The sequence below is a fragment of the Bos mutus genome, chromosome 10 (genome assembly GCF_027580195.1).
Source record: "Bos mutus isolate GX-2022 chromosome 10, NWIPB_WYAK_1.1, whole genome shotgun sequence".
NCBI classification, from domain to species: domain Eukaryota; kingdom Metazoa; phylum Chordata; class Mammalia; order Artiodactyla; family Bovidae; genus Bos; species Bos mutus.
Genome location: NC_091626.1, coordinates 7,750,429 through 7,766,842, shown reverse-complemented (window position 1 = coordinate 7,766,842; position 16,414 = coordinate 7,750,429). Strand labels below are relative to the sequence as shown.

The following is a 16,414-nucleotide window of genomic DNA, read 5'->3' as shown; positions in this document are numbered from 1 at the left end:
TTATATACATTTTTAAGTGGGATTATGCTTTACATACTTTTCTAAAATCAGCAATGTAGTAAGAATATTCTTCTCCATCATGATATAGACAGTTCTATCTTACTCGCCTGAATGGCTACAGTATTACATGGTGGGCCTGCATTGCCATTTAACCAACCCCCCAGTCGCCACTGATTGGCAGTTGGGTTACCTCAGTTACTGCCCATTCAGTAGTCACTGACCTCCTTCTGCCTTGCTCACTGAGGCCTGATTTTGTTCGAACAGCAACATGTTCCACCTTATGATGGCTCACAATTGGCTTAAGGCAACAGAGACCATCCTGTTGCCCACCTTTTCAACTTCCCTTGGGGCCATGGGCAGTCATGTTACCAGGTTCTGGCTAATGACCCCAAGGAGAAGTCTGTTATGAGAGTTTCTGAGTAAGCTTTTGCTTTCCTGATAAAGGAGAAACAACAGGAATACTGCTCTTTCCCCTGTTTTGGACTTGAACGTGATGACTGGAGTTTCAAAAGTCATTTTGCAATTACAAGGACATAAGCCAGAACTAAGAACAGTAAAGCAGAAAGACAAAGAGAAAAAGCCTGGGCCCTGATTCACATAGACACACAGGTAAACACTGACTCATTTTAAAGAATGCAAATATATTTCCACTTTAAAGCCTGAAAAAAGTAAAATGAAATGTTTTAAAGATTCATAGCAGAGACATAAGTGATGCCCTAAAAAATAAGAAGCACACTCAGAACACAATGGGGAAGACACTTTCAACAGTCCCTGAGAACCTTCAGGTGCTGGGCCCAGAAACGCCTTTCTGGCTCCCTGCCCAGCCCAGCCCTCTGCCCTGCAACTCAACAGGACGGCCTCTGTACACAATCTCTGACACCTCTTCTCGGTGTAAATTTATGTCTTCTTTTGGCTGCTCTTTGAAAATGTGCCATATTAAGAAATAATCTTTTACATGAAAAGCTAGGAGGTATTTTAACTGGATGAACCATAACTTCGTAAGTTCATAACTAGAATAAATTAAACAGAAGTAAAAACCTTTAAAAACAGAAGAAAAATAAAACCCCTCCCTTTGTGAGAAAAAGTGCTTCTTAGCTATTTAATTTAGAAGACAATTTCTGTTATTTTACTATAATGGTGACGGTATCTTCTGTTCTCAATTTTGCCAACTTCTCATGTTCTGGCAAAATATGTTAGAATTCTCAAAATTCAGCAACTCGCAGCTTCACTTTAAACAAACACTTAAAGGCTATTAAATTACTAAATTTATACTGTGTAAATAAACTATAATTTTAAATATTAGACACAAAACAATTTTATGTATAATTCAAATTGTACATAATCCACATTTATGCTTCTAAACAAACAGAAGCTCACATTTGTACTACTTTCATACTTTACAAAGTGCTTTTATATACATTTTCTCATTTTTTATTCGAAACAAACATGTGAGTTAAATATTATTCCCATTTCACAAGTAGAAATAGAACCAGACATTATTCAGTGCTTTAACCAGTATACAGTGTAGCCCTGAGACTTTAGATCTGCAAAGGGTTTTAATAATGCAAATATCACATATATATCAATTTTTATCACCATTTTCAAGTTTCCATTTTCTTAACAAAGGAAAACAATGAAAAATTTTCTACAATCTAATAATAAAAGTGGGAAATATTATATATACAACTGTATACTAACCCAGTGAGTGAGATCTATCAGAAGCAAGTTTACTCTGAAGGTCCTATATTGTTACCTGTATACAGGGCACCAGTATCAGAACCATGTTTACACGAGTAATTTTTCTACTTTAGAGAAAATAATCCAGGACATTCCTATTGCCTCCAGGTCTTGTGTGTGTGTGTGTGTGTGTGTTAGGGTATGAAAGTGGCCAAGTGTGTGGTATGTGTGTGTGTCAGGGTATGTAAGCAGTCAGGAAGTGGTGTGTCTGTGTTAGGGTATGCAAGTGGCCAGGAAGGTAGGTAGGAGTGTGCGTGTGTGTGTGTGTGTGCGTGTGTGTGTGTGTTAGGGTATGTAAGTGGGCAGAAAGGATACAGAAAAATACTTAATCCAAATTTGGAGTTATAGGATCTCTGATTTTCCCATCTGCAGTGACTTGAGAAATTTGGTCATATGTCTCATCTATAGTAATACATTTTCTTTCCACACCCCTCCTTCTTCTTAAGTACTGTCTACCATTAAGATTAGAAATTCCAACAGGTGGCTTTTCTTTCTGAATTATCTTCCCTATTGCATACTTTTTTCCCCCAGAATTTTCCTTTCCTATTTCTGTATCTTGAAGACATTTCATTATAGTAGATGACAGAGCTATAGTTTATATTCACTGTGATAAAAGATCAGTTTCAGCATTGATTTCCCAGCAAAAAGCTGACAGAAAAGTCACCACAAAGGGAAAAAACTGCGTTAACTGGCAGTGCAGTGACACCTGCACTCAGAAAGCTGCACTGCAGCCTCCCTAAATCTGAGCTAATCTCCTCTCATCACTGTGCTGTCAATTTTCAGAGGAAAATTCTGGCTGGTTTCATTACTGTGCTGTCAATTTACAGAGGGAAATTCTGCCTGGTCTTGAGTTCAAAGCAGACCAGAATGTTTAAATTATTGGTTCAATGAATTATTTTTTGATGTTATGTTTTTATTGCATCTGAAGATATTTTCAATAAACATCTGGAGTTTGGAGCCTTGGCTAGGTAAGGAAGCAAGGGGAAGTTGCTCATTTGTGTCCGACTCTTTGCGACCTCATGGACTGTAGCCTATCAGGCTCTTCCATCCATGGGATTTTCCAGGTAAGAGTACTGGAGTGGGATGCCATTTCCTTCTCCAGAGGATCTTCCCGACCCAGGGATCGAACCCAGGTCTCTTGCATTGTAGGCAGACGCTTTACCGTCTGAGCCACCAGGGAAGTCTCTAATCCCTTTGCAGTAGAAATCAAATTTTTCTGGCATGACTCCATTGCCAGCAATGGGATTTATCAAAACTACAAACGCTAGCACACTGAATATTTCAATACTGTACTCAACTGTTCATATTTTAGCTGTGAAACAAACCAAATGTAAATGCTTAATATATAATACAAATCCGCAGATTCTTCACAGAAGAAAACAATGGAAGGCTGATTTTCTGCATGTCGCCTGCTCATTAGTTCTTCAAGAATATGTCTGGAGTTATTTCAAATATAATGTACACACCACTACCTATGTTTTTCAACATTTTCTATCTAGGTCCTAAAGGGTATAAACAAGGATGCATACAGTCAGGTTGTTTTTATAAACTTTTGGGGTTTCTTCTGTTATGCATCTTACAATAATGAATATAAGGAGACAAAGACAAATGTACATTTAAGTTAGTGGTTACACGAATTTTGCTTATATGGCTAATTGTTTCTATGGGTCTTGCAAATGACAAAATAAAATAACAAAGTCTGATAAGCCCATCCATGCCCCGTGAACTGTAGTCCACTCACAGCATACCTTGATTCAGTCACTATTTATTAGTTTTGAAAAATGTTTTTTAAAAGCTCTGCAAACCACACTTTATTACAAATTTCTGAATCATGAGGGGTAAACTGACACAGTTCCCTCATGTCGCTGACTCTTTTTGAGGGGAAATCCCTGCAATTACACAAGAGTTCCCGAGCTCGATAAAAAGGTGACCGTGCCCTACGCCTGGCCTCACTCTACAGCCCCTTTGACCCAAGGCACAGTCCCTGGTGCATCTTTCTGAGATTTAGCTTCCGGGAAATTTTCAGCAAACCTCTCTCGTGCTTTCTCCCAGTTCTTTTTGCTCTTGTTTTGGAGAAGCTGAACATCTTCAATTGAAGATGGCTTGCCTGTCCCCAAGCCTGCATGTGTTCGCCGAAGCTGAAGCTGGATCTGTTACCAAAAGTTGAGAAGAGAACTTACTGCAGCACCTAAACACACTGAGAGCTGCTTTATCCAATCTGATACTTGTAACCATAATTCTTTGAATTAGAGAAGATTGATGCATAAGAAAAAACTGTCAAATGCATCAAATACATACAGGGATATTACATACATGGTGATACGTGGGACTTACACTCATTTTTCTACACTGTCTTGCTTATCAATAAGAAAAGTGGACTCTATAATAAAACAGAGTGGTCCCTAAACAGCAATCACCGTATTTCACTGAGATGCTGCAGAATCAATCTGTCATCTACTCTAACCACAAGTAAAAGCAATGGATGTATGTAAACCTACAGTCTGAGCCTCACCTAAGTAAGTGAAGGATAAGTTAGACCTCTGACTCATGAAGAGTTTGTTTTCATAAAAGGAGGGGAGGACTTCTCATTATTTTGAGAACCATTAAAAGCCACAAATTACTGAGTGTCTAATGTATGTCAGGCATCAACCTAGGGGCTTTATTTTCAGATATTTCTGAAAAAGTTCTCATTATCCCCATTTTAACAGATGAAAACTGAAGTCCAAATGTGCCCTAAGTCATACAGCAAGTGAGAGAGCCCCCACTCTAACCTGACTGCAAAACCCATGTTCTTTCCTCTGTACCGCCAATGAAAGGATTTACATTAAATCTGCCATTATTTTTTTAGGTGCCAAGTCATTATCAAGAATGCTCTCTGGTCGTGTTACTACCTTGTAAGGTTTCTGTGAAAGAGAATCTGAACCGCCAATGAACCATGGGACTGCAGAACTGAACCACTGTATTGTTTTCTAGACAGGATTCACTCTATTGCCTGTTACATGCTCTGAATCTTGAACCTAAAACGGATTCTCCAGCTAGTACAGAATCTGACTGTTCGTAAGGTAACACTTGATTGTTCCTGCATGTTAGGACAAGGCACAGTAAACAAAGCCATTGAAAATAAAAGGCACAGAAGAACGTCTGGCTCAGGAAAAAAACACTGATTATTTAAAGGTTTAGGAAGTCTCTAAGAGGCTTCCGAAAAACAAAACAGATCATAAACACAAAAATTTGGTAATTGTGATTGCCCCAAAGGTAGTTACCATGTCTCTTTGCTTGCTACCATACTCCTAGCACTTAGAGCAACGCCTAGCATATAGTAAGTATACAGTAAATATATCTGTTACAAGAGTAACGAATGAAAGAAACCACAAGTCTTACCGGAGTTTTCATGCCTCCACCGTCCTTCCCTAGGCCCTCTCCTTTCTTCCATCCCATCTTCTCCAACATCTTCCGACCTTTATTGCTATCAGTAATTTCACTTTAGAGAAAATTAAGATGATAGTTGATTTTGAGACCATTTAAATCACATTTATAATAAACTAAAGAATTAAAAATAATTGGTACAACTACTTTAGAAAACCACTTGGCTTTCCCTAATAAAGTTGAAGACAGACAAACTCTAATCCTACATATACTAAACAGAAAAGCATGTATACGGTGCACCAAAAAGACATGGACAAGAATTTCTGCAGCCAAATCTAACAACCACCACAAATTAGAAATAATTCAGATGTCCATCGGTGGTAAAGTGGATAAACTGTGTCGTATCTATACAGGAGAATACAGAGCAATGAAAAGAAAATGCACCTCACAAAGTAATGCTGGATGAAAAGAAGACAGACCCAAAATCAATACTACATTACTCCATATACTTAAAATTAAAAATTAAGCAAAATTAATGTGGCACTGCTGCAAGTCAGCAGAAGAGTCACTTCTGGGGAGGAGAGAGGGATGGTGACTCAGAGGGGACACTAAGAGGCCAGGCTTCTGGGGTTACTCAGGGTTTTCTATTTCTTGACCAAGACTGGGTTCTGCAATGTGTTAATCTTACGTCATTGATATTGATACTTAACATTTGTGAATTTAACATCAATTTAAAAAGTTAAAATGAAAGTAAACCTTTCATTACCTAGTTGCATTTTGTTTTATGATTTTATGGTCTAATATAAGGATATTTTAATTTTATGTTCTATCACATTGTCTTTTCAGTTCTACAAAATGTTAAATTAGCTCTTCAATAAAAATAGACGAAGCAATGCCAGACCAATGTTATTTCATTATTTATTAACTGTAATGTAATCTTTGTATTGTCCAGCAATTATTTCAAAAATATTAAACCTTGAAAATATTTGTCAAGTTGCTTGGTATATGTAGTCTAAAATATTGTATTTCATAAAATCTGACTCCATAAATTCAAAGATGCACTGTTAGTTTATGTACCATTATGAAAAAATTGCTATTATATGTAACCGTAAAATTCTATCCAAGTAATATATCTTAGAGCCAATAAAATATGATATCAAGTCAAATTTTAATAATTGCTAGTTCTACATGAAAAATTTAAATAACTAAACCTAGAATTTATATTTTGAGAAAAAAATGTAGCTAATATATGCTTAAATGTAGAACTATAATCATATTGTAGGTTTCAAAATTACAGTTTTCATGTTTATCAATGCTACTTAACCAAGAGGAAAGAACTGAATCAAAAATAAGTAAGAAAAAGAGTATTTCAGGGTCAAGAACACAAGCAGTTGAGTAAATAACTGTTAAAAGTATCAGTCTATTACCAATTTCTTACTAGCCCAGCCTTCTAAATACAGTATATAAACGTATGGTCACTCAGTTGGGTGGCTAGAATGTGAGTTATGCATATACATGTATGTGTGTGTGTGTGTTTAAGTTTATATGTGATAAATATGTATGTATCCATATTCATGTATACGATCAGTAATTTTCCAGGGAATAGCAGAATACCAATATTAAAGGAAAATGTAAACAGAACTTCCATAGTCCTATAAATCAGATTTGTCCTATGAGTGTGATTATGGTACAAAGACTTTTTCAAGCAACTAAAATTTAATACTTACGAATGAACAGATGCAGGAGCATCATCTCTTTGGAAAGTTCCTTCACTTCCAATCTGCTCCCTACGTTTTCCAGCTCTGTCTTTATATTTTGGATTCTTCAATGTCTTTTCATCTTCGTAGTCTGTGTTCTTTATAAACATGAAATATTCATTGAGGAAAACAAAATTAAAAAAATGTCTGTATATTTGCCTTGCTTAGTGAATATGGTTCAATGCGGTCTCTATTAAATAAGTCATGATATAAATTAAGACATGATACAAATTAAGACAATTATGCTACTAATACTTTTAGTCTATCCCCTTTAAAATGTTTATCATTTCAAGTTGTGCTACAGTATAAATTGTACATAGAATATAAACCATATATAAATTATAATATGTAATTATATGAAAATATAGTAAAAAATACAGTATATTTTGAATTAATGATATGTATTCATATTCTCATATGACTACCAGTATGAAAAGAAACATAGAGAACCCCTGGGGTTGGGAAAAAAATCTATTTCTCCTTTTCTCTAAGGAACTGAGAGTTCCAAAAGATCTAAAAAGTTTTGATACTGTTCCTTAAAAGGGAAAAATGTAGAAAGTCTTTTAAAAAATAGATAAAAAACAAATACTCTTTTACAATGGCAACAATAATAGCTTTTTACTTCAATACAGCTTCACTATATGATTAATCAGTCACTCAACAAAAATTACTGAGTAAAGAATAAGTTAAGCTCTATGTAACGTGGCAGAATGCAAAGAAATTTATAATTCTCAAGTGCAGACATACAATCTTCAGCATACTGGTTCAACAATCAAAGTATGCCCAAGACAAGCCAGGGGCACAAAAGAGGCAATTCAGCGTGGGGTTTCAAAGAGGAATTCTCTTCCCTTTTTTTACTATTTGCTACCTTTATATAAAAAGTTGGAGTAGGAAATAGCAACCCCCTCCAGTATTCTTGCCTGGAAAATCCCATGAACAGAGGAGCCTGGTGGGCTACAGTCCATAGGGTCGCAAGAGTCCATAGGGTTGCCAGGAGTTGGACATGACTAAGCACGCACATATAAAAAGTATAAAAAACACTCATCAAAAAACACACTACAGACTGCTAGAGCAATGTAAGGAAAGCAGCACAGAAGTTTTTACTTAATTTTACTTTCAAAACAGAGAAATGAAGAACCACCAATCCTAATGGATATTCGCCCTCAGAAAATGATGCAGAAATTGAGCTAAAATTTTGAGAAAACATTTTATTCTCTCCTTATAGATCTTCTACTTTCCTCCCAAATTAACCTCTTGACATTTTTTCTATTATGATTTCTCTTTTAGTACAACAGTAACAAAAAAAATACAATTTTGCAGAAAAATTTTGGCAGCATCTTCTCTGATATCTTCATAAAGTATAAAAAGCACTGGACAAATACACTTAAGACCTACAATTCTGTATCTAGCTCTGTCATTTAGTAGCTGGGTGACCAGATCTGGTTTCTCCAATGTAAACTAGCAATATTAATTACTTTCTTGCTCTATTATAGAATTAAATGGTAATTTTAACTGCCTTATTGATACGTAATTAACAAACAATAAATTATACATGAAGTGTACAATTAGATACTTTTGAGATTTGTATACACTTATGAACTTAAAACTGGACATGGAAAAACAGACTGGTTCCAAATCGGGAAAGGGGTATGTCAAGGCTGTATATTGTCACCCTGCTTATTTAACTTACATGCAGAGTACATCAGGCGAAATGCCAGGCTTGATGAAGCACAAACTGGAATCAAAACTGCTGGGAGAAATATCAGTAACCTCAGATACACAGATGACACCACCCTTATGCCAGAAAGCGAAGAACTAAAGAGCCTTTTGATGAAAGTGAGAGAGTGAAAAAGTTGGCTTAAATCTCAACATTAAGAAAACTTAAGATCATGGCATCTGGTCCCATCACTTTATGGCAAATATATGGGGAAACAATGGAAACACTGACAGACTTTATTTCTGGGGGTTCCAAAATCACTGCAGATGGTGACTGTAGCCACGAAATTAGAAGACGTTTGCTCCTTGGAAGAAAAGCTATGACCAACCTGGACAGCATATTAAAAAGCAGAGACATTACTTTACCAACAAAGGCCCGTCTAGTCAAAGCTATGGTTTTCCCAGGAGTCACCTATGGATCTGAGAGCTGGACTATAAAGAAAGCTGAACGCCAAAGAATCGATGCTTTTGAACTGTGGTGTTGGAGGAGACTCTTGAGAGTCCCTTGGACTGCAAGGAAATCCAACCAGTCCATCCTAAAGAAAATCAGTCCTAAATATTCATTAGAAGGACTGATGCTGAAGCTGAAACTCCAGTACTTTAGCCACCTGACGTGAAGAACTGCCTCACTGGAAAAGACCCTGATGCTGGGAAAGATTGAGGGCAGGAGAAGGAGGGGGTCAACAGAGGAAGAGATGGTCGGATGGCATCACCGACTCAATGGACATGAGTTTGAGCAAGCTCCTGGAGTTGGTGATAGACAGGGAGGCCTGGCCTGCTGCAGTCCATGAGGTCACACAGAGCTGGACACGACTGAGTGACTGAACTGAACTGATACACTTATGAAACCATTGCAATTAGGATAATAGATATTCATCTCCCACAAAAGTATCCTTGTCCTTTTTTTATAATCCATCCCTCCAGACCCTCTGCCTGTGCATCCTTCCTCTCCTGTATCCAGGCACCTACTGATCTGCCATGATACATTAGTTTGCTTTCCTAGAATTTTATAGAACTGAAGTCCATATACAGTTGATCCTTGAACAACATGAATTTGAACTTTGCAGGTCCACTGATACAGATTTTTTTCCAGTGGTAAATATGACAGTACTACCCTATCTGTAATTGGTTGAATCTGCAGATGCAGAACACGAGATACAGACAAACTGTAGCTACGGAGGGCTGAGTACAGACATGAAGATTTTTCAACCGAGGTGAGACCCGGCACAGCTAATCCCTGTGTTGCTCAATAGTCACCTGTACTCTTTCTGCCTGGCTTTCACTCAGCATAATCATTTTGAGATCCATCTACGTTGTAATCTGTATTAATAGCCTATGTTTGTTTCTTTTTTTTATTGTTAGGAGTGTTTAACATACACATTTAACATAGTTTATCTATTAATGATGGACATGAGTGTTTTTTTCCAGTTTTTGGCTATTAGGAAAAAAAGCTGTTGTGACCATTTGTTCCCCAGTCTTTGTATGAACATATGCTTTCACTTCTCTTGGGTGAATACTCTGAAGCAGAATGGTGAATCATATAGGTGTACACAGAACTTTTAGACAAAGTGTTAAACTCTTTACCAAAGCCACTGTACCATGTGTAGTCTCATCAGCACTGTATGAAAGATCCAGCTCTTCCACATGCCAGCAACACAATATAGTATTAAATGGTTTTAATTTGCATTTCCAGAAAATCCCATGGATGGAGGAGCCTGGTGGGCTACAGTCCATGGGGTCGCAAAGAGTTGGACACGACTGAGCGACTTCACTTTCACTTTTCAGTTTCATGCATTGGAGAAGGAAATGGCAACCCACTCCAGTGTTCTTGCCTGGAGAATCCCAGGGACAGGGGAGCCTGGTAGGCTGCCGTCTATGGGGTCGAACAGAGTTGGACACGACTGAAGCAACTTAGCAGCAGCAGCAGCAGCAGTAACTAATGATACTAAACATCTTTTCATAACTGCCATCTGCTTTGGTGAAGTGTCTATTCAAATCATTTGCTCATTTTTAAATTTTTTCCTTTATTGAATTTTGAGAGCTCTTTGTAAACTTCATCGGATACATGATTTACAAATATTTTTGCCAGTCTGTGGCTTATCTTTTCATTCTCTTAACAACATCTTTGGAAGAACAGAAATCTTGGAGGAGTACAATTTGTGCTTTTAAGGATTGTGCTTTTAGTGTTAAATATCTAAAAATTCTTTGCCTAACTCTTTTTTTAAGGTTTGGTTCTAGAAGTCTTATAGTTTTAAGTTTCAGATGTATATGTATAGTCCATTCTGAGTTCATTTTTGTATGTTATGAGGTGTGGATCAAGGCTGCTGTTACTGCTTTTGTCGTGGTATGTGCTGTGTTGACTTTCCAATTAGCTCAGCACTGTTTGTTGGAAAAAGACTATCGTTTCTCCATGAAACTGTCTTTATACCTTTGCTGAAAATCACACACACACACACACACACACACATATTTATCTATGCATCTATCTGTCTACATAGGTCTATTTCTGGCCTCATTAGTCTGTCCATCAACGTATTTGTTTCTCTTTTTGCCAATGCTACTGTCTTTATTATAAGAGTTTATAGTAAGTCTTGAAATCAGGCAGCATTAGCGCTCTGACTATATTTTTCAATGGTATCGTTTTAATGTAAGTTTTTTAAAAATCAGAAATGGCTACTGAAATGCAGAGTACTGTCATCACTTTTCTACTCCAATCTCAATAGTTGTTGAAGTAAACAGTAAACAACTAGCAGGAATTACATGAATCTCAAAATAATTACGAGTAGCTTCTCTCTTTTATACATAAAAATTGACTATGCTTATCTAAGAGCTTCCCTGGTAGCTCAGCTGGTCAAAAATCTGCCTCCAATGCAGGAGCAATGATCAATTCCTGGGTTGGGAAGATCGGCTGGAGAAGGGATAGGCTATCCATTCCAGTATTCTTGGGCTTCCCTGGTGGCTCAGACGGTAAAGAATCCACCTGCAATGCAGGAGACCTGGGTTCGATCCTTGGATTGGGAAGATCCCCTGGAGGAGGGCCTGGAAATCCATTCCAGTGTTCTCGCCTGGAGAATCCTATGGACAGAGAAGCCTGGTGGGCTACAGCCCATGGGGTTGCAAACAGCCCACGGGGTCACAAAGAGTCAGACATGACTGAGCAACTCAGCACAGCATGCTGATCTAAAGGCAGTTTTACACAAAACCAGACACCCAGTTTAGCACATGTAACAGTATTTAATTTCCTTACCTGCAAACCATATTTTACTCGTATTTTCTTTAATTCTTTCCTCCTTTCCAACTCTTTTTCCTCCTTACTTAGTGCTGGACCAACTAAAAGGAAAAATTGAGTTTAAAAAAAAACACTAAGTTTGATATAATACTGTTTATTTAATATGAAAAACTAATAGTACTAGTATTCCATCTCCAGATTAACAAAAAGTTCAAATAAATTAATATAAAAGTATCTTGGGCTGTGATGATGTCCTTTCAGCATTTTGGTAATTAAATCTAACTGGAAAGTAAATCAAACCCCAAAGAGTGTAAGAATGTTACAGTTTAGATACTAAAAGAAATACTGAACATCTTAATTTTTCAATATGGTTATTGTAACAGTATCCCAGTTGTATCCCAGAAATATTGTGAGTTCTCTGAAAGAATATAAGTTTGTGCAAAAGAAAAAACACAGAATTCAAGAGTCACATTATTGTGTAGTGTGCCCTACTCATTTTCATAATGTAGTATATAGGAAAACAAAAAATACATAATGAACATATTTAGTTAGCATTAAGAGGAAAAAATAATGTAAGGAAAATTACAAGTTCAGAGTATCTCTTTCAATTTTTAAAGCCTTAAATAAGAAAGTTTTAACAAGATAGCAAACTTATACAGTACTATTATAGAAAATAATGGTATATACACAGATAATACATCAACAAACTGTAATTAGGAAAGCAGACATATCAACCAATATATCTTAATACCTTAGCCTATTATTTTCTATATTATTATTTTACATCAAAGTTTAACTGTGGATTACTTTTTATAACAGTAAACAGCTGTTAAAGAAAAACCTTGGGCTTCCCAGGTAGCTCAGTGGCAAAGAATCCACCTGCCAACGTAGGAGAGGCGGGTTTGATCCCTGGGTCGGCAAGATCCTTTGGAGAAAGAAATGGCAACCCACTTCAGTATTCTTGCCTGGAGAACCCCATGGCCAGAGGAGCGTGGTGGGCTACAGTCCATGGGGTTGCAAAGAAGCCAGGCACAACTTAGTGACTAACACCACAAAGCTTTAGTTACCTATGTCACAGTTACCCCTCGGAAGGCCGGTTGGCCAGCACCGCAGTGCTGCTTCAAAGCCCTACAGCCCTGGAGCTTCTCTGGTGGTTCAGTGCTGACTCTGTGCTCCCAGTACCGGGGCCTAGGTTCACTCCTGGTCAGGGACCTACATCCTGCATACAGCAAGGAAGGGCCCGCGGGCCACACCTAAGACCTGGCATGGCCACATAATAAATAATTAAAAAGATAAAAAGCCGACAGACTGAATTAGCAACAGCAGAGCTATCAATTATCATTCCTGGTCAGAAGGTAACCTAATGCTGTAACACTACAACTAAACTATTACATAGAAAAATCAACTGCAATCCTAATCTACTACCTAAGTCTCACATTTCAAAACATGTTATTTTTTTAGCCTCATCTGATAGTATTCACTGAAATATAAATGTATCTCAATAGAGTGTTATATCAATTAGATATGAAGCTGGTAGCTACTGATACATTTTTTAGAACACTTTGTGAATTAAAAAGTTATCACACACATAAACAGTATGTTTCACATACCAAAAAGTTCATCTTTCTTATCAAGACGAAGGTGAGCTCTAACCTGCCCTGGTTCACAGCCATCACAGGTATCACTGCCAGGGTGAATATGAAATGACAACACAGTCTCTCCGATTTTCACTTCATCCCCATGCTCAAGTACATAAGGGTCACATTTAGTTTTGGGCTAAAGGGGAAAAAAATAACAAAACAGAAATCCAAGAGTTACATATGATTATTTATTTTATGGTTATTGTAAATAATGTCAGATTTTAACAAAAAATATTGAGATGGTTCTCAATGAGACAGACATATGCATACATACCCATTTCCAAAACATGAGGGTGATACGTAATATTCTACTAGTGCAGAAGACAGATGAACTGAGCAACTTCTAATTTTTATATTATCAAAATCCATTATCTCCCCATCTCCATACCCAATGCTATCAAAGAAATATCCAACCCAAACTTCAATCTATTACCAAAATGAATAATCATCACAGTCAAAAAGATGATGTATTAAGGAGATAAACTGCATCATATTTCCCTTTTTCCTTCTTCTCTTGATAATTTTTATTTCAATTTTTATAATTTCAATTGAAATTTTTATAATTTCAATTTTTATAATTTAATAATTTTTATTTCAAATATAAAATATTTTTTTTTATCCCTAACTAATACCTCCCTCCCTCCCCTCCCTCCACATATTACCTTATTAGGTGCTAAGCACTCTGCTACATGTTAGGGATAGAAGAGTTAACTGAACACACATAGCCCCTGCTTTCAAGGAGTTTTCCAATTTAACACTTCTGTTAAAACAGCTTAAAAAAAATAAAAAACATACTAAAAAGAATGACCCCTAAAGTTGCTATAAGAATAACTTCCTTTGCACAGCTTTAAAATGCATTTATCTCTAAAAATAAGGCGTAGATACATAATTAGAAGGCAAAACTTAGCAGTTAAGTATCTACTTAGTGAAGTCGCTCAGTTGTGTCCGACTCTTTGCGACCCCATAGACGGTAGCCTACCGGGGCTCCTCCGTCCATGGGATTTTCCAGGCAAGAGTACTGAAGTGGGTTGCCATTTCCTTCTCCAGAGAATCTTCCCGACCCAGGGATCAAACCCGGGTCTCCCACATTGTAAGCAGACGCTTTACCGTCTGAGCCACCAGGGAAGTAGAAGTATCTACTTGTATATATTTTTCAGCTCTAAGAATTCTCTTCTACATTAATACATCTGGGCTTGAATATCAATCTGAACTAAATGATATGTATAATCACTATGATAACTATGCCCTGAGGGATAAAATATTTCAGTTCAGTTTTTTAAAAGAATATGCAAGTATTTAATTAATAAATACACACTCACCTGAAGAATCTGTTTTCCATTAACAACTGTACCATTCTGACTGCCTTGATCCACAAGGACATAACTTTGTAAGTCATGGTCAAAATAAATTTCTGCATGAAACTTGAAAAAAGAAACCAGGTAATTATAAATTATTATACTTTTTTAAACCACAGATAATAATTTCTCCATGATAAAATGCAGTAGACTCTGATGATTTAACTTGTATTATTCTTAATACATTTTTTTTCTGAATACAAAAGAATTACAATGAATGCTTCTGGTAGAAATAAGAAGGCTGCAGGAGAAAAAGTCACCCACCTGTAACTCCACCTATAATTACCATTAATAACTTAGTATGTGTCCTATCTTTTCTACTTTTATAATATTCTTGAGATTATACTATATATAGTTTGAAATAATTTTTCACCTAATATAGTTGCTCACATCATTAAAAATTTTTAACACAAAGGTGATTTGAAATATTCAAGGTCAACTTCTCAGAGTTTCCAAATTTTCAACACTCAGGACTAATCACTCCCTCCTGCTCCACAGCATTTTGTTTATATAACACTTAAACTATACAAAGTTACTGTATATTTGAATGCCACTGTACTGCTTACAATTATTGCTTACATTTAGTTGACAATTTGCTTACCACTTAGTATATAATACAGTGCTTCACATATATTGGGCACGTACTCAATACATGTACATTTAACTGGATATAGAGCTGCAAAAATATTTAATTTAAAATTCTATAAATAATACATAAATGGTGGTTACATAAAATGATGCAGCTGCTTTGTGGGGAAGTTTGACAGTTCCTCAAAATGTTAAACAGAGAGTTACCATATGACTCAACAATTCTACTCCAAGGTAGGTATCAAGAGAAATGAAAACTACAGTTCCTAACAAACTTAGCAGCATTACACTTAATAACCAAAAAAATGGAAACAATTCAAATGTCTAACAGTTGATGAACAGATTAACAAAATACTATAGTGTGTCTGAACACTGGAGTATTATTTGGCAATAAAAACAAATGAAGTACTGATACTTGCTACAACATGGATGAATCTTGAAGACAAGCTAGTTACAAAAGGCTACATACTGTATTATTAATATGATTCCATTTACATGAAATGTGAAGAGCAGGCAAATCCACAGAAACAGAAAGTAAACTGGCGGTTGCCCAGGGCGGTGGGAGGCGAGGAAGGAATGGGGAAGGACTAGTATTGAGTATGACACTTGTTTTCATAGTGGTGAAAATGCTCTAAAATGGACTGTAGTGATGGTTACACAACTGTGAATACACTAAAAACCTGTGAATTATGTACTTTCAAAGGGTAAATTGTATACGCATATAGACTGTATCTCAATAAAGTTTTTCAAATTTTTCATAAATATAAACTTATTATAAAATGTTTCAAACACGTAAAAGAATATATTGAAAAATGTCTACCCATAAATTATTACTCATCGATGTGTACCTCACTCTATCTATCCCCCACCCTTCCTTTCAGAGGTTTGATGTTTTTTTAATCATGATGCATCTCTTTATACTTTCACCATGTACGTATATATTCATAAAAATTACATGTTCATTTTGTTTTGTTTGGAACTTAATATAATTACAAATCACACTGTATGAATTTTTCATTGAGATAT

The 16,414-nt window shown here is 36.3% G+C and overlaps 1 protein-coding gene across 3 annotated transcripts in view; it reads right to left on the bottom strand.

Annotated features, from left to right (window-relative positions):
- Positions 1-621: 621 nt before the first annotated feature.
- Positions 622-16,414, bottom strand: part of AGGF1 (angiogenic factor with G-patch and FHA domains 1) — a 42,695-nt gene continuing 26,902 nt past the window's right edge. The window contains exons 9-15 of one of the 3 annotated variants that reach the window (XR_011465545.1): positions 14,765-14,866; positions 13,416-13,581; positions 11,824-11,906; positions 11,557-11,651; positions 7,781-7,867; positions 6,831-6,958; positions 5,119-5,218 (exon numbers count right to left, since the gene is read on the bottom strand). Coding sequence is in view for 2 of the 3 variants with exons in the window: in XM_005890083.3 (XP_005890145.1) it covers positions 3,687-3,887; positions 5,119-5,218; positions 6,831-6,958; positions 11,824-11,906; positions 13,416-13,581; positions 14,765-14,866 (780 nt within the window). In the remaining variant the exon portion in view is untranslated. Of the gene's footprint in view, positions 3,888-5,118; positions 5,219-6,830; positions 6,959-7,780; positions 7,868-9,581; positions 11,652-11,823; positions 11,907-13,415; positions 13,582-14,764; positions 14,867-16,414 lie in introns of those variants that run through there. The other 2 variants (XM_005890083.3, XM_070377239.1) reach the window with 2 other exon arrangements.